General features: G+C 34.2%; 1 protein-coding gene across 19 annotated transcripts in view; it reads left to right on the plus strand.

The window, feature by feature from the left end:
- Positions 1–24568, plus strand: part of Ppfia2 (PTPRF interacting protein alpha 2) — a 271881-nt gene that overhangs the window by 168112 nt on the left and 79201 nt on the right. For all 19 annotated transcript variants that reach the window (XM_042699018.1, XM_042699012.1, XM_042699006.1 and 16 more), the window contains 3 exons: positions 4075–4191; positions 16502–16723; positions 24256–24402. In XM_042699018.1, the coding sequence (XP_042554952.1) occupies positions 4075–4191; positions 16502–16723; positions 24256–24402 (486 nt within the window). The remainder of the gene's footprint in view (positions 1–4074; positions 4192–16501; positions 16724–24255; positions 24403–24568) is intronic.

The following is a 24568-nucleotide window of genomic DNA, read 5'->3' on the forward strand; positions in this document are numbered from 1 at the left end:
CTAAAGAAGATAAGAATTAATATTCCCCCATATTGAAGAAAAGAAAGGAGGAGGAGGAGGAGGAGGAGGAGGAGGGGGAGGGGGAGAGGGAAGGGAGGGGGAGGGGAAGGGGGAGGGGGAGGGAGAGGAGGAGGAGGAGGGGGAGGAGGAGGAGGAGGAGGAAGAGGAGGAGGAGGAGGAAGAGGAGGAGGAAGAGGAGGAGGAGAGGAAGAAGAAGAAGAAGAAGAAGAACAAGAACAAGAAGAACAAGAAAGAAGAAGAAGAAGAAGAAGAAGAAGAAGAAGAAGAAGAAGAAGAAGAAGAAGAAGAAGAAGAAGAAGAAGAAGAAGAAGAAGAAGAAGAAGAAAGAAAGAAGAAGAAGAAGAAGAAGAAGAAGAAGAAGAAGAAGAAGAAGAAGAAGAAGAAGAAGAAGAAGAAGAAGAAGAAGAAGGAAGAAAGAAGAAGAAGAAAGAAGAAGAAGAAGAAGAAGAAGGAAGAAAGAAGAAGAAGAAAGAAGAAGAGCTAAATTGTGCAAGACCATATAAGTAGCAAGAGTTAAAGGAACCAGTATTTGTCCTTGGTCTTTCAAGCATACTTAAGGAACACTAGATTTCTTGAAATCACTTTTTGAGTGACCTACTTATAATTGTGTCTCAGATTTGCTTTCAAAAAGTTTCTAAAGCTTAGAAAGAATTATACAGATAAAAAGATGATATAAGTTAGCAAATTTTTATTATATGCTTAGAATACACAGTGTGGAGCACATTGTAAGAGAGAATACATGATTATCAATTTGTTGTCTCTGTCATGGTTCTTTTTTTGGAAGGAGGGGATATTTACGAGGATGGATTCTGGAAGAAACCCGTCTTAATTTTTCCCAATGGTATCTGTTTCCTGGAAGGATGCTTAGTGAATATAAATGGAATAAATAAATTTATAGTTTCTAAATCATTGATAAATGATAAAAATTGGGGAATATAGAGATGTGAAATAGTTTCTGTTACTTGCCATTTTTCTTAAGAGTCATGTCTCTTTGCTTCCAAGACATCAGCTTCCACTGCTACTGGAGTTCTCTTTTAAGGAAGAAATTTCAAATCATTTGCAAAGTCATAGAAATGTTTTCATGGCTCTGATTTATGTTTCTCACACCTTCTTCTTGTGAAATCTTTTTATTTTTACTTCCTTCCTGTCTTCATGTTTATACTCACAAATCACCTAATATCTAAATAATTTACATCTCACATTAACTTTCCCTTGCTTTTCTTTAGCAATTATCTTTTTTTATTTGCTCATAATTTTATTCATATTTTCTCTCCTAAAATGGGAATGAGATTTCCATTAGGTCAAAGGTTTCTCTCCTTTGACCTTTATTGCATTTACCTAAATGACAAAGGTGAATTCCTAAAAGATAGTGCTTCACTTTTCTCAGTGTGGATGGAAGAATCAGTGTGTTAATTAAATTAATTAATTGTTAATTACAATTAAATCAAATGTTAAACTAATTTTAAAGCTACCCAAGACATTTCATTATCAACAAGAAAAGAAACAGGATGAACATCATATAGTATTAATTGAGAATATGGTATATTTTACATCATTATGTTTCAAAAAAAACTTTGACTTGGTTTATTTATAAAAAAAAAAGATGTTACATGCTAGTTACTGAAACAATGTTTTACTTGGAAGTAATTGTCATGTACATATTTTGTGAATGAATTTGATGCTATGATTTTCCTATAAAAGGAAACTGATTCACTATTTTAGTAATTTACTCACTGAAACTTTATAGTTGGCATGCTTATTTTAGGCACTAAGAGATATTTGAAATCCATCTGATTTACAAACAGTGAGAGTTAATCTGTAAACTGAGAGTTAAATTTGGTGTTTTAACCTTCTTAAAGGAATGCTGCTGCTGTAATTCTCCGAAGAATGTAAGAAAATTTACAGAAATTTTAATGTCCTGGTACTTTAATCCTGTGTGTTACATAGTGGGTGTTGTCTAACTGATACTAATACTAGAAATTTTTTAATTCTCAATAAAATTTCCTCATGTATCAATGTTAATACATTATTTCTATTAAAAAATCAACATGTTAAGAATGTCATCTAGACATGATTTTCTAGGAGCTGACTCATTTTTCTTGTCCCTTTCATGTAACCCATTTTTATGCTAACTGATATGAAAGAAATGTCTTTTGACAATTCTCAAGCACTCTCAATCTTTTACTCTGAATCAATTGAATTTGTGTTCTTTATCTTTTGTATCCACTCATTAATTAAATGACCATGCTTTCATGGACTTCCCTGTTCATAATAATTTAATGTGCTACTTCAAATGAAAATGCTATTTGCACAAAAATGCTCCTTAGAACATTATTTTCGCTTGATATTGTATGAAGGCTTCTGCTAGCCAAGTAAACAAAGGAATAAAACATTAGATTTAAGTGAATACTGCACAAAAAAATAAACAAGAGTATAAAGTAAACATGTGTATTCTCCAGAATGGAGTTTTATTGTTGTTGTTGGATTTTGTTTTAGTGGTACTAAGGATTGAAACCGGGCCCTACATTTGCAGGTGCTCTGCTACTGAAAGCATGCCTCTGGCAACTCAGCTGTGTGTTGAAAGCTGAGATTATTACTAACTGTGGTAACAGGGGAAACATGTTCAGGGAAAGGAACAATAAAATTCCTCTCTTCTGGGTATAAGAGATCCAGCTGCATTTGAGGAAGAGAATTGAGGCCAGTGGGATCTAGACCTTGTTCAATGTAGGCATTATGGACCTTGTAAGAATGTGCTAACTACTTTGGAGATGCTTTCAAATCAATGTTAGAACACATTTAAAAGGTGAATCTGGGTGCTTTATGAATATTAGGCTGTCTATAGGCATGAATAAAAGTAGAGGAAATAGTTATATATAACTATGGTGATCTCCTAGATACACCCTAATAGATCAAAGCACTGAAGCACTGTCAGGCAGCACAACACTCAGCCATTTCAAAGCAATCATAAGTCTATGCCATACATTTGTCTTATGATTTCAAATCACATGTAGTTGTATGATTCAGTGTTTGCTGTATATCACATACCACAGGAGATAATCTTATTAATAGCTAACTAGCCTGAGTGGGTAATATAATAAAACTTTCTACAAAGTAAGATATGACTCCAATGTAATACAAAATATTTTTAAAAGCACAAATATAAATAGTAAACAAATTTTAAAAGACTGTTTCAAAAAAGATAAGAATTTGATTGCTGTGTGTCTTATACTAAGATTGCATATGTTACAACAATCTAGGAACATTTTTTTTAGATTAAAAAAATACCTATAATTTTTAAGATATAATTCCAATATCCTGTCTAGAAAATTTTCAAGCTATAATTGCTTTCTGAATGTCTGTACATTGAGTATATTTGTATACAAAATACTAAATCAATATCCATTAAAATAATAATAGAACAATTTAAGTACACGTGATAGTTTTAGTTATTTAAGTCTAGCTTTTGTATGCTTGCTTTGAAATTATAACATATTATCACTGTACATAAATAATTATAATGAGAACTAATAATTTTAACCTTCAATATCTTCAATCTTTTCATTTAGGTTTCCTGTATACTTTAAACACACAAATGATAAGATTTTGCAGTGGTGTTGTTTCAGAGGATTTAACTCAGGGTCAGCTTGCTAAGTGAGCACTCTACCATTTGAGCCATGCCTCTAGCCTGTAGAGTATGTAGGGCAATTCCCCAAATTACATTAATGAGTATTTTCTAAGTTAACAATGCATGGATCAGATCGTTTCTTAGGTGGATTCCCAAGCAGATAACATTTTTAAGCTACAAAATCTTTTCTCAGAAAATTTTCACAGTGCATTAACTTTTTCTTTAGGAGAGGTGTTACAACCTTTTGTAAACATATTATTTAAAATACCAACTTAACCTTTGAAAATATTTTTGACGTAGCAACCTGACTAAAACTTAATGATTATTTTTCATCACTCCCTACTACTCACTAGTGACTAACTACAGTCAAGCAAATTCTGATTTTTACACTGTTTAAGTTTTAAAAGAATAATGCTTTTATTTTGCAGATTGTTGCCTTACGTGAACAAAATGTTCACATACAACGAAAAATGGCATCAAGTGAGGGGTCCACAGAGTCAGAACACCTTGAAGGGATGGAGCCTGGGCAGAAAGTCCATGAAAAGGTACAGCATATCTGACATGGTCTCCCATGGAGATGTCACTTGCTATATGATTGGATAGTACTATGAAATATAAAACCTAGGTAATGAACATTCGTATGTTTGTCAACACTATAAGGCTTATAAGGATTTATCTTCTTATTTACCATTCTAAATTTGGTTGTCAGAAAAATGAAAACAAATGTTTATGTATGTGCTTATGCATTTTGTTTTGTCATTAGTTTATTATATATATATATATATATCTTTATGTATTTGCATAAAGGAGTTATTATTCTACTTATCCTTACTTTGATTTTTAAAAATTGTTCTTTATGCCAGTCGCCAGTGGTTCATGCTTGTATTCCTAGCTACTCAAGAAGCTGAGCTCTGAGGATCGCAGTTCAAAGCCAACTTGGGCAGGAATGTCTATGACACTCTTATCTCCAATTAACCATGAGAAAACTGGAAGTGACTCTGTGGCTCAAGTGGTAGAGCACTTGCCTTGAGCCGAAGAGCTGAGGGTCAGAGCCCAGGTCCAGAGTTCAAGCCCCATGACTGACAGAAAAAAAATATTTCTTTTATTTTTGTGTGTGAAGTAGTAGGCATTGAACCCAAGTCCAGTACTCTATGCCTGATTTTTGTTTTTATAATAGTATCTTGATAACTTTGCTGAGGCTGACCTCCAACATATGATCTTCCTATTTCTGACTTCAGATTTATAGGGAATACAGGCCTGCACAACTGTGTCAAACTAAATTAATTAAATTATATGTAACTTAATTTATATATTATATAAATAGATATAGATATCTACAGATATACAGATTATAAATTATATATAGATAAGTAGATAATATATTTAACTTAAAATGTATTTAAAGTGAGATATGTATCTACACAGAGGTAATTTAAGTGCAATATTAAAACTTTGTTGAGAAGTATATTGAGTGACATAGACAACTGATGATTTAATGCATTGTTATTCATTAGTGAAAGGTATTTTTTTGTAATCTCTTATTGGATTTAGAATCTGATTTACTTTGTGCAAAGAGATTCCATTACTGCTCTTGTTAATGGGAATCTGTGATGCCATGTATGAATCTGTGGAATGTTTACCATCTTTTCAGAAGGAAATTAATATCCTTCCCCACAAGAAATCAGCAGTGTGGCTACTAGCAAAAGATTTTTCTGTGCTAAACCATTTGTTTCTAGCATAGAAGAAAAAGGGCTGTTAGGTACAGAATTCGAGAAATTACTTATATATGTGCATATCCAGTGCTTAAGATTAGAGTCTCCTGAATGTTTGCCTCTAAGAAGTTATATTTCAGGGTATTTAAGCTCCTTAATCATTAAGGTCACATACATCAGCTAGCTAAATTGGTATAATTGTAAATGCCAAGAGATTCCAAAATCTAGACATTAGAAACAGTGACTGGATGATGAAGTAAATAGTACTAGACTTCTTTCTACAGGAAAATAAATTAAGCACTTTCTAACTGAAGCTGTTGAAACAATTGGAGGGAATGCTTGTGTTTCTTCCTTTTCTCCAAGTATAAGATTGGTGTGGGGAATGGGGGAGGAATTGAGGAAGCCAGATTCATTTCCAGAAATAAGCTTCCATTCCAGCAACTAAGAAATGAAAAGTTCTTCATTTAAGAGCTATTAAGTTTTACCCATGCATTTCATAAAAATCCTAAGCTAAGTGTTAAAAATAAACTAGCTTTACAGACAGGTTTCATATGCTGGGACTAAGATTAGCATAAAATTGTTACTGTATCCTTCTGCTAAATAAATGGATATTAATTTGTTCAATCTATGAACCAGCTCTTAAGGGGAAGATGTTTGTAGTCAACACACAATTTGGAAACCAAAATGGAATTATTGCTATTTCATTTAAATTGTATCATCAGGATAAACCATTGTAATTCTCAAGGAAATAGAATCACCCTGGTTTGTGTATGGAATGGATTGGATTTATGGGCTTGTTTTTTGTACATATTTGTGAAATATTGTTTGTTATAATATCAAAACACATATAACAACAATATTTATGTCAATTCTAGAATTGAGGAAATATAGCTATATCAGGTATAAGAAAGTTAGCTATCTAAAACATTTTACTATTTCTAGCAAGTAGAGCAGAAGAAAGTACTCATCTATAATACTGTCATATATCATCTAATGATATGGCACGTAAGATCATCTATTTCATGCATAGGTATATTGTAAATTACATTGCCTAGCCTTATTTAAGTACTCACATTTCTTTTCATTACCAATACATAGCTACATTTTTGTTTACAATGTATCATTGAAGTGTTAGAACATTGTAGAACATAGGACAGTTCTTACCAGATTCCTTTTAGATTCTATTCACAGATTTTGGATGATAATTTTCCTATAATTGTACTTCAAAGATATAGATGCCCATATGAAATATACTGTCATTGTTTAACATAGTACATTCATTTTATCTTTTTGTAAGCAACGTTTTTCTTTCTTACTTTCCTGCTTCCTTTCTTCCTTTATTTCATTGTTTTTCTTTCTTTCTTTCTTTCTTTCTTTCTTTCTTTCTTTCTTTCTTTCTTTCTTTCTTTCCTTTCTTTCTTTCTTTCTCTCTCTCTCTCTCTTTCTTTCTTTCTTTCAAACATGGGGCTTGAACTCTGGGCCTGGGCACTGTCCTTCAGCTCTTCAGCTCAAGGCTAGTGTTCTACCACCTGAGCCACAGCACCACTTCCCATTTTCTGGTGATTTATTGGAGGTAATAGTTTCACAGACTTTCCTGCCTGGGCTGGCTTTGAATTGAGGGCCTCAGATCTCAGCCTCCTGAGTAGCTAGGATTACAGGCGTGAGCCACTGGTACCCGGCTTGCTTGCTTGCTTGCTTTTCTTTCTTTGTCTTTCTTTCATACTTGGATTTGAACTCAGGGCCTTGTGCTTTCTGGGCAAGTGCCCTGCAACTTGAACAATGCCTCCAGCCTGAATTCCAATTCATGACAAAGTCACATCTGTGCAAAAGAGAAATTCTGTGCCATTGCTAACTCACTCATTAAAGATTTTGAGACACTGTGATAGTTGAATTCCCCAAAACTGCACTAATTTCTCCAAGTACTTTAAAATAATGACAAGCTATTATTACTTAAACTATCAAGCCAAATATTTATCCTTCAAACTTAACCTAGAACACATTCAAAATACACTGCATGTACATTTATTTAAAATTTACATATATGTAAACTATGTTTCAGTTCATCTTAACCTTAGGTTGATTTCTCAGAACAAGTTTGACCAAATGAAGCATATTATTTCATATTTCTTTGCTTGATATTTTAATAAAATATAAAATAGCCTCTGCATGATTTTTTCTGATTTTATGTAAATATTGCTAATACTCCTGTAACATGATAAATAATTTTCTTCTTAAAATCATTCCCACAACATGATCATTTGAAACAAGCACCAATAAATAATAAATTTTTACAGCATTGTAACTTAAAATCTAATCTTATTTCATTGAGAACACTAATCAGAATATTTAAACAGAGGAACAGATCATTGTTATTGAGTGTCTATGTAGCGAAGCCTAGCACTATAGAAGATCACAGTATTACTAAGTATATTGCAAAATGGCCTCTCAGAAGAAAGAACACAAGACTATTGTTAGATACCAATGAATCTGTCAGAAAGTGACTTGTAATCCTAGTCCTTGTTTAGGGCAGTAAAATTGCTTAAATTACATAGTCCAGAGTAGGTCATTATCAAACAGGAGATATTGTATGTGTGTGGCTTGAAGAACTCTATCTACAAAATAGTTTACAAAAATAGTCTCATAAAAACACACTCTGAAGTAAGCCTTACTACTCATGAAAAAGTCCTACAATTATTAACACTTTTGAAACAGAAAAGAAAAAGTAACCTTAACTGAAAGAAATTTAAATATTTCTGCATGACATTAAATCTAATTAATTATTTTAGGAACCTACTCTGCATTCTCATGATCAAGAACATTTTCAGGACACTGAATTTTACCATGCACAGAAATGGGTGCAATAACATTTTCCATGCCCCTTTCAAGGAGAAAACATACTGGCAATTTTCTCAAAATAAATGTGTTGCCCTCCGAATGTTCATAAACCATGTATTTTGTGCTTCCAATTTTATTTTGTTGCTCCAAATATTTACTGAGGTACATGGATCAGTATGATAGTCAATAGTGGTAGAAATTCAGAAAATATGGCCCCTCTGATAAATTTTCCAAGTAAGCACATATGACATCATGTTACAGCATAATCACAAACATGGTGCCACCAAGATGCTAGAGAAGGAGGAGGAACTTAATTCAATATCTGAGAAAGGGCAGGCTTAAATACATTGGACTTGTTCTTTTTTTAATTAATAAGGTTTTTTTTTATTGTGAAAATACCGTACAAAGGAGTTACAATTACGTGAGCAAGGTAATGAGTACATTTCTAACACAATCACTAACATCATGTCACAAAGGTGTTAGTGCTTAAGGAATATTAGATGGTACTAGAGTCCAAAGGAAAAGGGATAAGGAGCCATATGACTCCTTGAAATATTGGAAGATTCATAATCACTAGGTGCAAACAATTCTGCGGGTGGGAAGGCACTTCTCCTATTTTATGGAAGGAAGCTGCCTAGTGGCCAAAGGAGGGAACTCCAGGAGACAAGACCGAACAGCCACAAGTGCCAGATCTTTTCAGATGTATAGATTCTGATAAGGGAGTCCACCTGTACTGTTTGTGCAATTGAAAGCTGTAACAACCTTTGAAACAAGGAAACATTTTAATTAAATCATATTTAAAAACAATTTGTATTAAATTTCTATAAGTAAGTAGACAGTTATTTACAGTTTTACACATGATGAAATTGATTTGAAATGATTGTTTGCCTGGGGTAAATCATCTTACCTTTCATATTTTAAATAATATTGCTTAATTTTTTCTCATAAACATCTTTCAGCTTAGTAGATTCACTTATTGGTACTATTAGTTGGCTGTTATTATGACAGGAGATAGCATCTCATTTTTACTTTTTTTTACAATAAACTAAAATAAAATAAAACTGCTATATAAAGATGCTACTGATTTTTTAAATATTGATATGGCATCCAGAAATCTTCCTAACTGCTTTTAAGAGCTGGCTTGCTCTTGAACTATCTATGCAATTAAGGAGATAAGGAAGGTTTTATTTTCTCTTCCTTTAAGACTTTAATACAACGTTGAATAATTTGAGTCTCTTAGTCACCTTTCCGTTGTTCTGACAGAACCCCTGAGATAAACAGCTTTAAGGAGGAAAAGTTTATTTTGACTCACAGTTTTACAAGTTTTAGTCGTGATTGCTTCCCTTTTTGCCTCAGGCCTTTAGAAGGAGAGGAAAGAGAAGGGAAGGGGAAGGAAAGGGGAGAAGGGGAAAGGAGGGGAGGGAAGAGATCAGAATCCCACTATCACCCTCAAGGATCCACACTCAGTGGTCTAACTTCCCTTATGTAGGCCCCACCTTCTGCCTCTGAAGAGTGCCATAGGCTGTGACCCAGAATTTCAGCATGTGCACTTGAAAATCCAAAATATGCAATGGTTCAGATGACATACTTAACTTTTTGTATCTATCTATCTATCTACCTATCTATCTACCTACCTACCTACCTATCTATCTATCTATCTATCTATCTATCTATCTATCTATCTATCTATCTATCTATCTATCTATCTATTTATCCATACACATATATATGTATATATAATCCATGTGTGTATGTATACTCCATATATGCATATATAATATATACATGTGTGTATATAACTTTATACAAACTGAATAGCATCTCTACAATCTATATTTTAGTGGTAATAATATTCAAGTTTTATCAGTAATTGTGATTCCTATCACTGTAGCTGGTAGATACATTCTACCGATTTAGAATTGTCTTCTACAAACTTACTGGGAGACATTATAAAGCAAAATATGTTTTTAATCTCTCCATAGGAACTAATTTTAGTGGAGGGGAATAGAAAGTGGCACAGTATTTACCTGGCATGCCTGAGACCAAGAATGTGATCCGACCCCTGGAAAGGGGGGACAATGCCACTTCTTTCATTGACAGATACTTTCATTCTTGAGTTAAAGTACAAGTGAGCCCAAATGATACAAAACAACATTAAATCTAATTGTATTTTCTTGGGGCTGATGTTACTTATCTAGCAACTCTACAAACTTCAGCACAAAAGACCAGTTCTTCATTCAAATAATATAACTGAGCATTTGCTTTGATTAAGTAACAAGTGAGAAACTATTCTTTATAAAATTGCTATCTCTCAAGTCCTTAAAGCTCTTTGACAACAGATGTTCCCATGAACTCAAACATTGTAAGCCCTTCCACTAACCCCCTCAATGATGCCTTTTCTATACTTTGCAATTAAACTTTGTCTTTGTCCTGATTTACAATTTATTTTTAAGGTATGTCAACATAGTAAGGAACAGAATTGAGATAATCATTTTTGCAAAATATAATCAATAGCCATTCTACTATCTACCTGAATAGTCTAAAAACATATATTCAGCTTCCCCTATGATATAATTACTTTCAGTTTTCCTTAAAATATAATAAAAGTGATTTGAATAGGTGAGAGAATTCAGATTTTAAGGCTGTAGCTCAGGGTAGAGTGCTTGCTTAGAATGGACTAGGCCTGGAATTCATTTCCTATAGCACCAAGAAAACAGTTTGTTCTTATTTTGTTTGGCAATTTTTGTAAGTATACATTGTCAGTACAAGGAGGTACATTGTGATAACTCCATAGTTATGCACCAGGTGTTTTTGTTTGTTTTCGTTTTTGTTTTTTTTTGGGGGGGGGGTTATCCTGGGGCTTGAACTCTTGGCCTGCATGCTGTCCCGCCACAGTGCCACTTCCGGTTTTCTGCTGGTTTATTGAAGATAAGAGTTTCATGACTTTCCTGCCTGGCCTGGCTTTGAACCATGATCCTCAGATCTCAGTCTCCTGAGTAACTAGGATTACAAGCATGAGCCACTGGCGCCTGGCGCACCAGGTATTTGAAACACAAGCTTCATAAACATTTCAGAGAAAAAGAAAATTCATATTGAAAATATCCCAATGGCTAGTCTTAAATTTCCAAGTAGTAGACTGTGCAGTTCAGTCTTCCACTTAAAGATTGAAGAGGTTAACATTATACATATTTTTATTTCATTTTATTTTTTAATAATTTTTTATTGTGAAAATACTGTACAGAGGGGTTACAATTACATGGGCAAGGTAATGAGTACATTTCTTATCAAGCATTATTGTCTCCTCCTTTTTTATCCTTCCCATTTCTTCCCATTTTAGTTGTCTGATGCGTTTATATTTAATTTAAAATTTTCTGCAGAAATTTGAGCCCATGAAAAGTATACAATAATAAACAAAATTTTAATGGCCTACTGAACACAAAACTGCCATAATTATGTACTAAAGAGAAAACTGACATCATTCACTTGTACTTAGCAAATATTTGATAATTGTATATAGATATAGGACATCAATGCCTTATGCATATTTATACAATACACATGAGGTATACATATATATAGTATACATATCACATATGTATATATATTCTGTGTGTATACAGAATGCATGTATATATACACACATCATAGACTTGTCATATATTCATTATATATACACACATATATAATACACATCAATAGACATAGTGGTATATATATCAATTCTTGGTACATACACCAATGTTTGGCCCTTGTTACTATCATACAGAATATACAATGTTAACCTGTCAATTTATATTTTGAGTTGAAACAGTTTGGTAAAACGTAGATGAACTAAACAGAATATTAAAGTTATGTATGAGCACTCTACAACAACATAAGTCTCAGTTTCTTCAAGTCTCTCTCTCTCCATATATATATACATATATATATGCATATATGTATAATTCTGAATGTAAGTTTTCAATCAGTACCAAATATTTCTTTCAAAGACCGTTTTAGTGATTGGGGTATTTTAAAAATAACCTTATTAATGTATGATTTGTAAATAAATGTAAGTACACAATTCTATGACTTGGATATATTTGTATCTGTATGTAAAGCATCACTCCAGTCAAAACAGAAAAATTTCCATCACTGATATGGCTGTTCCCTTGTGACATATACTGGCCAGGCCCTGCAATCATTAATCTGCTGCCCTAGCATGATTGACTAGAACTGTCTTTTCTAAATCTTGTATATGCAAATTGGCCACCTGTGTGTACTCTTCTGTGTCTAGCTTCTTTCTCTAAGCAGAATGGTTTGGTGGTTTATTCACATTACTGCAGAAGATGGTAGATTGTTCATGTGAACTGCAAAAATCCCTTAACAAATAATATTTGTTTCTCTGTGAAGAAAATAGAAAATGCCTCCTATTGTATCAGAAGTAATTTTTAATTTAACCACATAATATAATGAATAAATATTATTCAAAATGAGTCCCTGTTGGGACTGTTAATAATTTCTCCTAAGACAAATTGAATTTACAGCCATCATCCTTTGATGAACTTGCTGACCACCTGATAGGAAAGAATTCTGCTATAACACAGATGTTGAGGTCTATCTCACAAAGGGTAGGGTGGTATCTCAAACATAGAATGAAGGCTGCCCTGGCTTTTGCCACTTGACTCTTCCCAGTCTGTTTCCTTGCTATTGGGACTGCAGCTTGCTGTTGATGTGGAGCTGGTCTTAGAAGAAAGTACAGTGAACTCTTAAATATGATCTAGATCTCCACATTGAGCAAGGAGAACCAGTTTGAATCACAAGTCAACAATTTAGAAGTAAATTTGTGAAGATTAGAAACAGTTGCCAAATTGTCAATACCTGGAATACAATTTTATGGCATTTTGTCATAATTCAAGTATTTGTATAACATCATATATTTTACATATTTCTATTATACACTATTTATTATATACATTTATAATGGACATATATTACTATATTTATAATGTATATTATATATTAATATTTATACACTATAATATATAATTAAGTAAGACTGTTTCATATTTAATAGAAACTCCTACATCTTGTAGAGGAATAGAGAACATTCTCCTTCCCATGCACAAAATGGCAAATCAACCCTCGCCCTTTCTCGGCCACTTTCTTTACATTTGCCCACCTGTTCTCAATATATTAAGTTAACTAAACTTACAGCACCTCTTTCCACCTGCCTATTTTCCCTTCTCTGTATTTTATCTTTGTTTTCCTTTTTTTATATCTTGTACCAGTAGTAGGGCTTGAACTCGGGGCCTGGGCTCTGTCTCTTGGCTTTGTCATTCAAGCTGACATCCTACCACTTGAGCCACACCTCTATTTCTGCCTTTCGGGTGATTAATTAGAAATAAGAGTCTTTCTATCCTGGTTGGCAGATGTCCCTGTCCTGGTTGACTTGAAACCTCAATTTTCAGACCTCAGCCTCCCAAGTGGCTAGGATTGCCGGTGTTTAAGCATTTGGTTTTGTATGTTTCTTTCTGCCTCTAAAATGTTTTCTGTTCTACTTTTTCTTTTACAGTCAATGCTACTCCATGTTATATTTGCCTTCCTAAAATCCATGAAATATACAAAATCACTCCCCCTCCCAATAATGGCACAAGGATGACAACTAATTTCTTACCCTCTTTTTTGTGGCATTAGTCATTTTAGATTCTACATACAACCTAATAGATTCTATTGTATATGATTAATGCACACAACTTCATATGTCAATGTGAAAACAATGAACAAATTACTGTATAGCTAGTGAGAGACAGGGTTTATATTTATATGAAAGACAGTGATATATTTTCATATAGAAAATACATTAAAAATGTTTTCCACATGTTCAATGTTTCATAATTTGGGTAGAAGCATTAGATGCTTACTTTGAAAAGGCCTGAAGTTTATTTGAAGACGTAGATTCCACAAAGAGTAAAGGTTTTCCCTTGTTGTGAGTAGTACAAGAAGAGGCTGCTCTGCTCAGACAGAAAGTTAAAGGTAGATGTAGAGGGGTAAATTAGCAACATCTGCAGGGGACTGAGGTCTCTGAGTGTTAAATAATAGAAGAAGGTGCATATGTGCTTTTTATGTTTTCCTCATTGACTTGATTTGCTTCTGAACTCCTGCTCTATAGCTAATGCTTCTCAGGAACAAAATCACACATTAAGTTCAACTTTACATTGTGTTCAACTTCTTTCTTTATATAGCTATGGAGTTAGAACAAGTTCATGTTGTGAAGTAAGCTTTATAGCAGAACCAGTTGTACTTTCTTTGCCTTTTTCTATCCTTTCCTGCTTCTAGATGTTCCATTGAATATTAGAATTTTCCTCTAAATGATACTCTGTCCACAACTTCTCTGGCGCAACCATACTAAGCAGTAGTTTTAAATTATTATTATTGAGTTGGCCATCATTGTATCTACTTTCAGGCAAATTGGCAAATCTGGCTCTTAACCTACTTATTTTTGTAGTGAGAATAGTTAACAACTCTACTAGCAATTTGACATATGTGATACATTACTAAGCAGTAGTCATCTGTCTGTACACTTGATCACTGAAATCTGTTCCTCTGACCAAATGGAAACTTGTGCCTTTTAGTTAGATTACCCTGTTCTCATCACCACATCCTGCCCCCTGTCTTTGGTTGTACCCTGTTCTCCCCAATCCTATGAGCTTAGGTTTGCTTTTTTTTCTTAGATTCTCTAAGTGAGACCATATGACATTTGTTTCTCTGTAACATGCTCAGTTCACTTAGCATAATGTCCTCCACATTCCTCTATGCTGTTAAAAATGAGACTTTCTTTCTATTTAAAGGCTAAATAGTATCCTATTTGTATGTGCACCTCATTTTGTTCTTGCATTCAATAGTCAATGACCAATTAAATTGATTTGCTGTACTGGCTATGATGAATAATGTTGCCCTGAGCAGGGGAGAGAAGATACTTCTTTAAAATGTCAATTTTGATTCTGTGGTTCGATACCCAGAAGTGAGATTATTGGCTCAATTTGCAATTTATCTGAGGAAACTCCTTACTGATTTTCATGAATGCATTAATTCACATTCCCAATCCCAGTATATAAGGACCTCAATTTCTCCACATTCTTGCCAAACCTTTCTGTTTGGTTTGGTTGCTTTTGTTTTTTGACACCAGGTCTTGCTGCGTAGTCTAGGCTAGCCTCAAATGTGTGATCACCATGTCTCAACCGACCAAATGTGAGGATCACAGGCATTTGCCACTATGCCTTACCCTTTTTTGACAATAACGTTCTAAAAAGTATGAGGCAATACCCCATTGTGATTTTAAGTTCCATTTCCTTGATGGTTTGCAATGTTGAGACTTTTTAAAGACATGTACTGACTATTTGTTGTATATTGTCTTTTATGAAATGTCTTTTGAGGTGCTTTTTGATTTTGTAATATAGTGTTCAGGCTATTGACTTTTCTTGTTACTGGGTTGTTTCCTTGCTTTTGAGGTATTTGACTTATTTATTTCTGAAGATACTGCTGGTTTTTTTAGGCAGCTCTTTCTAATGATCTCAAAAAATACATATCCTCTTTCAGATTCCTTCCTACGGGTGGTGTGTGCAGGTACTGTTTACATTGCTGCAATATCTAATTCGAGACATTTTGTACTATACATTTCTTCCAGTTGTGTCAGATTCACTATAGTAATAGCCTCTCTTTAAAAATATGCACACTTTCATATGTTATTTAGCATAAAGCCTGCAAATTTACAGTGAATTTTCAGTAAAACCGAAAAATATTACACTATTTCTGGTTTTTCCCATTAATAATATTGTCACTTTATTATATATAATATATATCATTTTATTAATATATAGTCTTTTAAATAAACTAAATATAGACTTGATAAAATAATAGTTGCTACTTATCTAATGATTATACCCATGAGTTACTTTTGCTGTTATATGTACAACTCTTTTATGTATAGTTCTCATATATATAAGCTTTCAGTTCAGATGTATCTGTTAATCTGATTTTTAATTTTTTTGTATTATCTTTAAGTAGTTGTACAAAGGGATTTGAATTCTATGTATAGACGTATGAGTATATCTGTTAATCTATTTCACACTTATTGACTTTTATTCATATTTTAAGGCCCACTAAGTTTCCTTTAGAAGTTTAGTTTTTTTATCCCAAACTAGTTCTTTTCTGAAGTTTCTATTTCTCAATGTGAAAGCTATTCCAGTTTCATTTTTTTTACAATTCCCGCATTTTAAATGAAGAGTAAAGAAATCCCTAAGTGCTACTTCTTTGTCCATTCCCCCAGCGTCTGTCCAATGGCTCTATCGACTCCACGGATGAAACTAGTCAGATAGTGGAACTACAGGAGTTGCTTGAGAAGCAAAACTATGAAATGGCCCAGATGAAAGAACGCTTGGCAGCCCTGGCTTCGCGAGTGGGAGAAGTAGAACAGGAAGCAGAGACAGCAAGAAAGGATCTCATTAAAACTGAAGAGATGAACACTAAATATCAAAGGGACATTCGAGAGGTAAGTGGTTCAGAACACTAGGAATCTTTGCATCCTGAATGCTGCCTCTGAGAAGCTCTTTCCATAATTTCCCTTAATGCTATGTAGTCTTCACTTCTCCTAAGACCATAATTGCGAATGCATTATATTAGTTATGTACTTCTTTGGCAAGGCAAAATAAAAAGTTGCCATTATCAAACCTTTAAATATGCATGGGAAGAAAATTTGGGTATCAAGTCTTAGACATAATGAAGACTTTCTGAGGCTTCTAATGAAGTTCATAAAGTTCAAACTTTTAATTTTAAACCATTCATATGGGTATGAATCATGAGTTTTTTCATAATCTTAGCATATAGGAATACTGAGACATCAAATGCTCTCCTTTTTTAGTTTATATGAATGTGAATGTTTATGTGCAAATGGAATATACATATGTATTACAAAATCTTTTTTTCAGTTTTTGGTAGGCTCATCTATTGAAAAAGGGAGTATTTTAAAATCACTACAAAAGATACAAAGAGGTTTTCTTTGGACTATTACCAAATCATCATACTTGCTAAAGTGAAAGTCTTATCGATGGAAACTTGGTCATGACTTTTCACTTTTTCCACTTTCACATATTCTTATAAATCAGATATTCACCTTTTTATGTGATTGGTGTGTCACTAACCAATGCAGTTGTCTCTGTTCTGTCTGTCCAATACTTTGTACCCATTCTTGCTATTCTACTGAATGAAGGACTCGCTTCTCAGTCCTTCCGAGCATATGATGTACTTTCCACTCTTCACTGGAGCACATTTTCACTGAGTTAATAATATGTTATACTCCTACATTTCCTCCATAGTTTCTAGATACCCTCATCTCAGGAACCTTTACTGGGCTACTTCCCTTTCAACGGTGGCATGTTTACTTTCCTAGAAAGATTATCATGGTTTCATACCCACCCATGGACGTATGACCCCCCCAATTTACACATCTAGCTTGTTCTTATCATTTTCATATCTCTGAGAGATATGCCAAAAAGAGTGTCTTTGCGATTGTTCCCTTGATGTTCCTCCAATAAACCTAATCCCCCAATAGATGACACATCTGTTACTATTGCTGCTGAGGCTGAAAGAATTGGAGCTGCCCTTGAAACTGCTATCATTTCTGCACTGTATTAGTTCAAAAGTAAATCCTATTATCTGCAAGCTCAAAATATATGACCATTAATTATGCTCACAAAATTCCAGGTTTATCATTACTCTGTACAACCAAGAGCTCCCTCTCACGTATTAAAATGGTCTCCAGACAAGTTTGGGTCTGAATTCAGACTCTACTCAAAAGAACAGCCTAAGTTCTTTCCTGTGAATAGGCTTACCTTATTTTTCTGCTTTAAATTCTTTGTGGCTCTTGAAGTGGCCTAAACATATACCTAGTCCCTTCTACCCCTCTCTTGACCATACAGAGGTCATCTCCTAGTCTCTATCTTAGCCACTGTTCATTTAATGTCACTTCTTTAGCAAGCAGGACCTATTTTGTTGTAGTTCTTTTTATATTTTTGCCTTTTGCTCAAATGTCTTCTCAAAGAAATGTTCTTTGACTTTGCTATTTATATATATACGTTCTCTCTCTTTTTTCACTTTCTGCACAGCACTTACTGTTCCCTGAATATATATTCAGGGGATATACATATATATATATGTATACACACACATATATGTATATGTGTATATGTATATATAGAGAAAAGAGAAACAGAGAGAGTATGTGTCAGAGACCAGTAATATATATAGTAAGTACATATTATATATTATTCCCCATTTATTTAAAAAATTGTACAAAAAGTTGTATGAGGGGCTGGGAAGGTGGCTCAGTAGCAGAGCACTTGTCTTGCATGCCTGAGGCCCTGGGTTTGATTCCTCAGCACCACATAAGCAAAAAGAAAAAAGCCAGAAGTGGCGCTGTGGCTCAAGTGGTAGAGTGCTAGCCTTGAGCTGAAGAGCTGAGGGACAGCGCCCAGGCTCAGAGTTCAGGCCCCATGACCAGACCCCCCCCAAAAAAAGTTGCATGAGTCAGTGGCTGTTTTGTTCCTTGTTCTCTTGGGTACACAATAGGTACTTAAAAATCTTTGTTAAAAGAAAGAACACCTACAGATTTTGATAATCAGTAAACATAAGGATGTATGACTGAATTTAGAATATGTAGTAAAACAATGCCTACATCATAGAAAAAAAGATATATAACCTATGAAAGTGTTGGCTCACTACAGTTCAGATAATGACACAACTTCAGATTAATTGATTGATCACATGTACACCTTTCCTCTTCACTTGGATAATATATCCATTTGAGGAAATGTAATTCCCTTTGTAATACTATTAAGGATAACTAAGGGCTGGGAAGGTGGCTTCAGTGGTAGAGCCCTTGCCTTGCATGCCTGAGGCCCTGGGTTCGATTCCTCAGTACCACATAAGCAAAAAGAAAAAAAAAGCCAGAAGTGGTGCTGTGGCTCAAGTGGTAGAGCACTCGCCTTGAGCTGAAGAGCTGAGGGACAGCGCCCAGGCCCAGAGTTCAGGCCTCACGACCGGACCCAAAAAAAGAAAAAAAAAAAGGATAACTAAGATTTGGGTCTTTTTGATCCCTAGTTCAAATTTTGAACTTTTACGCATTCTGTATTTCTTCATTCCTTTGATTCTAGAAATTTGGTTCTTTTCCTTTCATTTTAAGCAAATTCTTATCTGTACTTTCATCTAGTGTCATTTGTAGGTAGGGGCCAATATATCCATCTCCCTCTTTATTATTTCCCATTTAAAGATATATTCTTGATATTAATAGTCTCTAGATGAAGATGTCAAAAGACCAAGTTTAAAAATGTCAAACTTCTGGTGCCAGATACTTTTTATGAGCAATCAATTCTAATGAGTAATCCTTTAAAAAATATAAGCACCATAATTTCTAAATAGTTAGAAGAACTTCATGAAAAAGGGAGAGTTCTCTTCATCTGCACAAATGTGTTCAGAGGTAGCCAGGCAATCTGAAGGTATTATGGGCCAGCCACAAGACTGTAGGACATGCACAGCTAATTAGACCTGTGAAGGAAGCTGCCTGTCAGCTTATTTTTAGATACCTCATGATCTGTGTGGGCATACATGCGCACACACACACAGACACACACATACACACACGCACACACACGCACTCATACAGATTTATATAAACTCATAAGTCACTAAGACAGAAAAAATAAATACTTAAGAAAGATTTGGTTCTCAGGGCAATTGGCCCTACTTTATTAAGAATTCTCAAAGACCAACCACATGCAAAAATTCTATTTCCCTAATTTCTCTTTACTTTCTTGTAGAGAAGTATTTACATTCTTACTATTTTTTTTTCAGATGAAGGCTTCAACTCTTAGGTAAAGTAACATGTCAGAGGCCTACATTCTACTCTTTTACTCCAGGACTAAGAGGAAATAGAATGAGTCTGGATTCCAAATTTGTATGTAGTTCATTATCTGTGCATAACACATGTAATCTTAGCTACTCAGGAGGCTGAGATCTGAGGATCTCAGAAGCCAGATCAAGCAAGAAAATACATGAAAAGGAGTTATATCTGAAGTGGTAGACAGCCAACCCTAAGTAAAAAAGATAAGCGACAGGCCTTGAGTTCAAGCCCCAGTACACACACACACACGCACACACGCACACACACACACGCGCACACACACACACACACACACACACACACACACATCTTGTCCCATTATATATGCCCAAATTGTTATAGTTCAATAGTTACCATGAAAAATTTTAGAACTATAGTTATCTGTGTTCATTCATTCTAATAAGAGAGATATAAATTTCATGTTTTAAAAAACACACACACACACACACACAAAAACATTGCTATGCACTAATGGCTCTTGCCTGTAATCCTAGCTACTCAGGAGACTGAAATCTGAGGATTGGGGTTTAAAGCCAGCCTGAGCAGGAAAGTCTGTGAGACTCATCTCTAATCAATCACAGAAAAGTGGTATAACACTAGCCTTGAGCAAAAAGAGCCTAGGAACAGCACCCAGGCTGAGTTCAAGCCCCAGGACTGGGAGTGAAAGAAAAAAAAAAAAGGATCATTACTTTTAAAGCTCCAGACTTTGTTTTTAATTTCCTGAATAATATGGACTATGGTCTTATACATGTTAATGAACTGCCAGTTTCTCAGGGAAAAAAAAGTTCTTATTGCTAATCCTATGGCATTACTAGTATATTGTTCAAGTAAATAATCGATTAAAGAAAAACTTAGGAGGATAGAAATAAACAAACATCAAATTAAAATTGAAATATATTTGGCTTTCCATTTGAGGACAATCTTTTTTTTTTTTTTGGTCAGTCTTGGAGCCTGAACTCTGGACCTGGGCTCTGTCCCTCAGCTCTTCAGCTCAAGGCTAGCACTCTACCACTTGAGCCACGGCACCACTTCTGGCTTTTCTGCTTATGTGGTGCTGTAGAATCGAACCCAGGGCCTCATGCTTTCAAGGCAAGCACTCTACCACTGAGCCACCTTCCCAGCCCTGAGGACAAAATCTAAACACACCATTTTGGGGGAGAATGGGGTAGGCTGAAGTTTTGAACATTGGTTTTGTTCTCCACAATTAATATCGGTATCAATTAGTTCTACAAAGGAGCTTCACACTGACATGTCCCAATAGATCCTGAACAGATGCACTATCTTGATCACTCCATTTTCTTCCCAAGCCATTTTCAGTGAATTTCATTGGTCCATTTTTACACATGGACATGAAATGTTCTTGCCATATTCACCATTTTTCACTCTTCCTGTTCATCCTTGGCCTTTCCACTAGTACCCACATCCAGGAAAGAACCTGTCTGACATTCCTAATATTCATTTTTAAGTATATGCTAATTGTCCAATGTGGTTTCCCCTTGGTATTTCATATTTCCATATTTTAATGAAATTCACTCTCTTTACTCACTGTAGCTTTCCCCAGACATCAACCTTATTATTCAACAGCTTTTAGGGAGTTTCTTTCACAGGTGAATTTCATTTTATTATAGTTCACTTCTAACATTCTTTATATATTCAATGAATTAAATGATTATGTTCCATTAATGGTTTCTAAACCTATTTTGTAACTTTCCTTTATCAAGAAAGAAATCTCCACAAAATTTATTTTAAATTTTATCTTAGCTGTACCTTCATTGACTTTGGTTTGTAAAAGTAGATAAACTGGATTAGAAAATACATATTCACTAATCATATATAGATAATAATATCACACTGAATAAACAGCTATGCAGTTTTATGATAAAAGACTTAATAATATTTGTGGGTTTTTTTTAACAAAGCCAGCTTGTCTTCCAAATTTCCTATTAAAAGATCTTCAAAAGTTTGCTAAGTAATCAAATGAGTATTAATAAAGCTCATATTTGTTTTAGTATTTGCAACATATTTATAGTTTTTAAAATATTACTAGATATATTACTGTAGAGTTATATATATTTGTGTATGTATGTATGTATATTTATATATATATAATATAACAAAATTCATGTGTATATAAACTTGAGGTTTAGAAGTTATTGAATCTTTTTGCTGTTTTTATTTTTTATTTGGGTCATTTTTAAGGTTGAAGTTTTTAGGAGCTAGATAAAGCTCTGTTTCAGAATCTCTACATGACATAGAGGGAGAAGTAGTCCTCTAAATTTTAAATTCATATTTTATTTTTGGAAACACAGCCTACAGTTAAAAATTGAATCACCACATGAATCACTGAATCAAATATGCAATCCAAGTTTCTGTATAATGACCTCTATACGTGGCTCATGGCACAGAAGAACATGGACATGATCATCACTAATAAAGAGAAGTTATTTGTCAAGAATCTATATGAGGCCATTTACAAAGTACTCATGTTATTATATCATCTTACTCATAACAACATTATGTGATGTGTGTTAATATTCCAGCAACAACAACAAACATAAAAATGCAAGAGTGTGGAAAATTATACTAAGACTGACTTGATTTATAAGATGATTTCTTTGTTGCTTTATATGTCCCTCCCCCATGGTATAACCTGTTTTCGCTATATTTGTGGAGGTGAAAGGAAAAACAAATTGTTTAAATAGGGATACAGGTGGACCCATTGTAACAATGAGATGTACAAGACTTTATATCAAAAAACGAACTTTACAACTTTGGCGGGGAGAGTGGGGGAGATGGGAGGGCAGGGATAATAAGGGGAAACAAAGGAGGAGGCAACAATGCTTGATAAGAAATGTACTCATTACCTTGCTCATGTAATTCTAACCCCTCTGTACAGTATTTTCACAATTAAAGAAAACTTATTAATATAAAAAGACTGACTTGACCCTTGATAACAGAGGTAATTTTATATCTTTTCCTGAATCTATTGATGTTAGAATTTATAGATGTATACACACACACACACACACACACATATATATATATATATATATATATACACATATGTGTAGATAGATAGATAGATAAATTGTATATACACGTACAGTCAAGATTCAAAACTTTCTCTTCAGGGAAAAATTGACATATTATTCCCAGAACTCAGCATGAAGATGAAGCTGACAGTAAGTAGTTACAAATGAATTAACAGGTATAAGAGATTCTATGGAGAGCTCAAATAGTCTCGTCTTCTAGAAAGACTAGGACATATACACATTTTACTTCTTTTTCAAAAATTATTTTATTATTAATACCTTACGCTAAAGAGCCAACCCAGGTCCTCATGCATGATAGGCTAGTAGTCTTTCACTAAACTATAACCTCAGTCTCACCCTTCCATTTTAAAACTGTTATTCTTTATGTGTGTGTGTGAAGATCATATTAGTGATGTATGTTATTTCTGATTTAAAACCACATTGTAGTTTTGAACTGTCACTGTCAGGTTAGTTCTATCCATCATTGTACTTAGTTCTTCTACATAGTGAGCTAAATTGCCTGCCACTGGTTTTAGAAAAAAATACCAATTATCTTAGGCAGCTTCAAAATGCACTCCCTTGCATTTTTAGACAGCAGAAAACTCATAGTTAGTTACTCTATGATATGAGAACACTTGTAGCGAATAAGTTAGAAAAACTCATACAAAATTTTACATTCCTTCTATAAAAAGAAAAGATACATTTTAAGAAAATCATAATTGTTCTATTTACTTACGAAAAATTAAATTAAAAATCACATTAAATTCTGTGATAATTTGCTTAGATATTCTTTCTTTTCCTCCCTCTGTTTTTCCTTCCTAACCTTTTCTCCTTCCTTCCCTCCCCCTTCTTTCCTTCCTTCACTCTTTCCTTCTTTCCGTTCTATTATTTTTCATTATTTTTAATTGTACCAAGGGGTTTCAGTTCAACATGTCAGTTTGTGAGTACAGTGCATCTTGACCAGTCACTCTTTTCCTCATTCTCTTCCATCTCTTCCAACTCCACCCTACGTTCACCTAGTTCCACTTCCCAGTGCTGGAGTATTGGAGACTGAACCCAGGAGTTCATGCATAATGGTTTACATTTTTATTTTAGGCGATGGCACAGAAAGAAGACATGGAAGAAAGAATCACAACCCTTGAGAAGCGTTACCTCAGTGCTCAGAGAGAATCTACCTCCATCCATGACATGAATGATAAACTAGAAAATGAATTGGCAAATAAGGAAGCCATCTTACGACAGGTTTGGTATCCCTGACTTGGTTTCATTCTGGGCTTTGTGTACATTCTCACCATTCTCACAAACCATGGAGCAAATAAACTAGAATGTTTCTTGGCAGATGATTGATTAGTCTACTCTACTCTGTTCTACTCTAAAAGGTAGAATTGAGCTCATGAAAGAAGTGTTA

Source organism: Dipodomys spectabilis, unplaced genomic scaffold (genome assembly GCF_019054845.1).
Source record: "Dipodomys spectabilis isolate Male_0828 unplaced genomic scaffold, ASM1905484v1 ptg000234l, whole genome shotgun sequence".
In the NCBI taxonomy this organism is placed as follows: domain Eukaryota; kingdom Metazoa; phylum Chordata; class Mammalia; order Rodentia; family Heteromyidae; genus Dipodomys; species Dipodomys spectabilis.